Source organism: Lolium rigidum, chromosome 1 (assembly GCF_022539505.1).
Source record: "Lolium rigidum isolate FL_2022 chromosome 1, APGP_CSIRO_Lrig_0.1, whole genome shotgun sequence".
In the NCBI taxonomy this organism is placed as follows: domain Eukaryota; kingdom Viridiplantae; phylum Streptophyta; class Magnoliopsida; order Poales; family Poaceae; genus Lolium; species Lolium rigidum.
The window spans coordinates 358,244,918-358,248,158 of record NC_061508.1 but is presented as its reverse complement, the minus strand read 5'-3'; the positions used below and the strand labels follow the sequence as shown (position 1 = coordinate 358,248,158).

General features: G+C 51.1%; 1 protein-coding gene across 1 annotated transcript; it reads right to left on the bottom strand.

Moving 5' to 3' along the window:
- Window positions 1-878: 878 nt before the first annotated feature.
- LOC124684697 (putative gamma-glutamylcyclotransferase At3g02910) lies at window positions 879-1,821 on the bottom strand. Its single transcript, XM_047218962.1, has one exon. The coding sequence runs from the start codon at window positions 1,772-1,774 to the stop codon at window positions 1,208-1,210; it is 567 nt and encodes a 188-aa protein (XP_047074918.1). The 5' UTR covers window positions 1,775-1,821; the 3' UTR covers window positions 879-1,207.
- Between the last annotated feature and the right edge of the window lie 1,420 nt (window positions 1,822-3,241).

The following is a 3,241-nucleotide window of genomic DNA, read 5'->3' as shown; positions in this document are numbered from 1 at the left end:
TTAGGGTGTGTTCTTTTTTTTTTGCGAGAAATCACTGGTAGTATTAAACCATGGTTCTTACAGAACAGCCCAGAACAAAGATAAAATTACAAAAAGATCCTTCTGGACCCCGATGCCTAGGACGACAACGAGAACGTTGCGCCGGCGGGCCGCCGCACCTTCTCCCCTGAGCCTTGGATTGGGAGGATCCCTTGCACAGACGGGGTAGCTTTTTAGGGTGTGTTTGGTGGGCCGTGAATCCAAAATTTCTCACCTCACCCGGCTTTTGGGTGTTTGTTAGCCTAGTGTTAATCTTTGGGCACTGCCCACCTCACACGTAAAAGGTCTCTCAGCCAGGCTGAGTAGAAAAGCTCAAATCGAGTGTCGCTACTCGACCCAGCGGATTCGCCTTGAAACTTTTTACACGCATGACCCGGAGGCGCCTCCCCACACTCCTCTGAAACTTCTTTCACCCCTCGAGCCGCATCCTCGCATCCCTCTCTCTCTCCCTCATGTGTCGCTCATTTTCCTCCTAAGATACAGAGGCCCAGCGCCGCCCCTCCTCCGCTGCCTCACCATGCCGAGCACCGACTCGGCACGATCGCCCCTCCTTCTCCTTACCCATCCCTAACCTGCGCAACAACCTCCATCCCGAGCTCCTCGCCTACAGCTTCGTCCGCTGAACAACTTATAGCACATCGCCGGTGACAACCATATGCCGCTCCAAGCGTTGGCCACTAAGTTCCGACGTGCAATAACTTATATCTCAACATAAACATGCCACCAAATAACATCTTACCTCAGCATGGGTGAACACGCCCGAGCTGGGAAAGTTTTTTTTATAGTGGTGACACAGGATGAGATTTAGGATCCAAGTGATACAACAACTAAATCACACATAATTGGAAAGATGATGTAGCAAGTATCATATCCCAAATCCATCAAGGAACATAATTGATCAATCGATACAACATACTACACGCCAACAATAATTGGATGACAATAATTGGAATGGAAGTGATAAGCGTATCCACCGATCGATCTCTCTGCCACGGCGGTCATCACAGAAGCAGACAGATACTGCCAGACGAGCAGACGACGACATCCCAATCTGAAACAGAGCAAGGACAACCGTACGCGTACGGCCCTCGTCGGCACGCATCCGGACGCACGCGGCTGTCGGAAATCAGAGACAGTACTCCATCTCCCTTGTAATGAATCGATCGATCTAGGACTGGGAGGAGACGAAGACGCGGATCTGCTCGAGGAAGGTCTGGCCCTGGGGCCGGTCGACGCGGCGAACGTAGCCCGCCGCCACCGCCGGCGAGTACTCGGCGTGGCCCCGCCGCCCGCTCCGCGCCCACATCTCGGCCGCGTACCCGCGGTGCGCGTAGTACGCCACCGCGCCCTCCGCCGCCGCCCCCTCGTCCGCCACCACGACCTCGACGGGGAGGCGCTCGTAGTGGCCGCGGGAGACGCCCTCCAGCTCGTCCAGCCGCGCCAGCCCGCGGGCCGTCACGGAGTAGAGCTCGCCCTTCACCCGGTGGCAGCCGGCGGAGCCCGGCAGGTTGAGGAGGAACGGGACGCGGTAGGGCCCGCACACGAGCGGGAGCGGGGCGGCGGTCGCGGCGGCGCCCGCGAAGGACGCGTCGCCGGTGAGGAAGAGGTCCTGCAGCAGGGCGTGGTTGGAGAAGCCCCGCTTCAGCGTGCCGTACGTGAACACCAGCGTCCTCTTCGCCGTCGCCGGGGGCGGGGACGGCGGGTGCTCCGCCGGTGCGTCGCCCGCCGCGCCCATGTGGATGTACGGAGACGATTGGCTGGCTGGCGAGAGAGACGATGGGGAAGAGGTTTGTCGGGTCTGGTCGTGGGGATGCTGCATTTATTGGGCGATTGGGGATGCTGGTCGACGTGGAGTGGGCCCCGCCTCGCCGGCCATTAGCGACCGTCGTTTTCGTTCGTCTCGTGACATCCTCGAAGTTTTTTTTTCTCATGTATACTCCTCCTTTTTTTTGCTTTTTTTTTATGAAAAACACAGTACAAACGGAGGTCGCTCATATACACGCGCATACACTCACCCCTATGAACGCACACACGCACACCCTACCCTATGAGCACCTCCGGAAGACCGAGCCGACAGATTGGATCTTGAAGTTGACGAAGTCACCACAGGCGCCTCGCTGTCGACGGGAACATCGCCTCCCACTGAAAGAATATTCCGCTTTTATGAGACACACAGATGTCAAACCTGGGGTTTGAACTCTGGTGAGCTGGGGGTACAACCACCATTCTAACCACCCAAACTCAGGTTGGTTCTCTGCTTTTTTCGAACTTGAGAAGTTTTATCTATTTCGATGAGAAATAAAAGTGTCGTCAATCAATTAAAAAAAGGAAATAAATATGCATTGTGTTTGTTCCTACTAGATCGAACTTATGCACTCAATTTACACCAAATCAAATTTCTAGTTGGTAATTTCACTAGGCAGTTTATAAAGTAAATGCAATGGAGTAAGTATGTTTGTTTATACTACCTCCGTTTTAAGGAATAAGGCGCACGCGTTTTCCAAGACGAACTTTGACCATAAAAATTGAGCAACAAAATCTTGATTATATTATATGTAATTAGTATCGTTGGATTCGTATTGAAAAACACTTTGTAATGATATTAATTTTATACAAATAATCTTTATCTATTTAAAATAATTCTTGGTCAAACAAAAAACTCGTAAAACGAGGGCGCCTTATTCCTTGAAACGGAGGTAGTACCAGTTACTAGGTTTTACTTTCATGGAAACATTGCAAAGAGCAATATTGACTTTGTTTGATTTGTTGTGGTCATACTTGTTTACCAAGGACGTAACCATAGGCGCCACAGTGACAAGGCCTTCTCCTCTCCCCTCAGTCCACCGCCGTCGACGAGCATCACTTGGCAAAGCCCATGTGGTGCCAGCGGCGGTGGGATTCTCTCCACCCGACCTTGACTGGTTCTTGTGGGGGATCTGTTGATGTTGTCTCCTATGCTTTTGTTATTTTTTTGGGGAAGAATTCAGTTTATTTGTATATTTTTTAAGTGATTTAGCTCATTTTCAGAATTGATATTGAATCTGTATCTTAGAACAAAATTTCATGGGTAGTATCTTCTTGTGATCCTTGCATTAGGATTAAAAAGAAATGAAGAATATGGAGTAATTTGAATCTAGCCATTGCATTAGTTCTCCGCGGTCCTGATGGCTCTAACTCTTTTCGAGGGGAGAGTATTCTTCGT

Excerpts from the sequence above, each read along its gene's own strand:
- LOC124684697 (XM_047218962.1), bottom strand. The coding sequence starts at position 1,774 with ATGGGCGCGGCGGGCGACGCACCGGCGGAGCACCCGCCGTCCCCGCCC.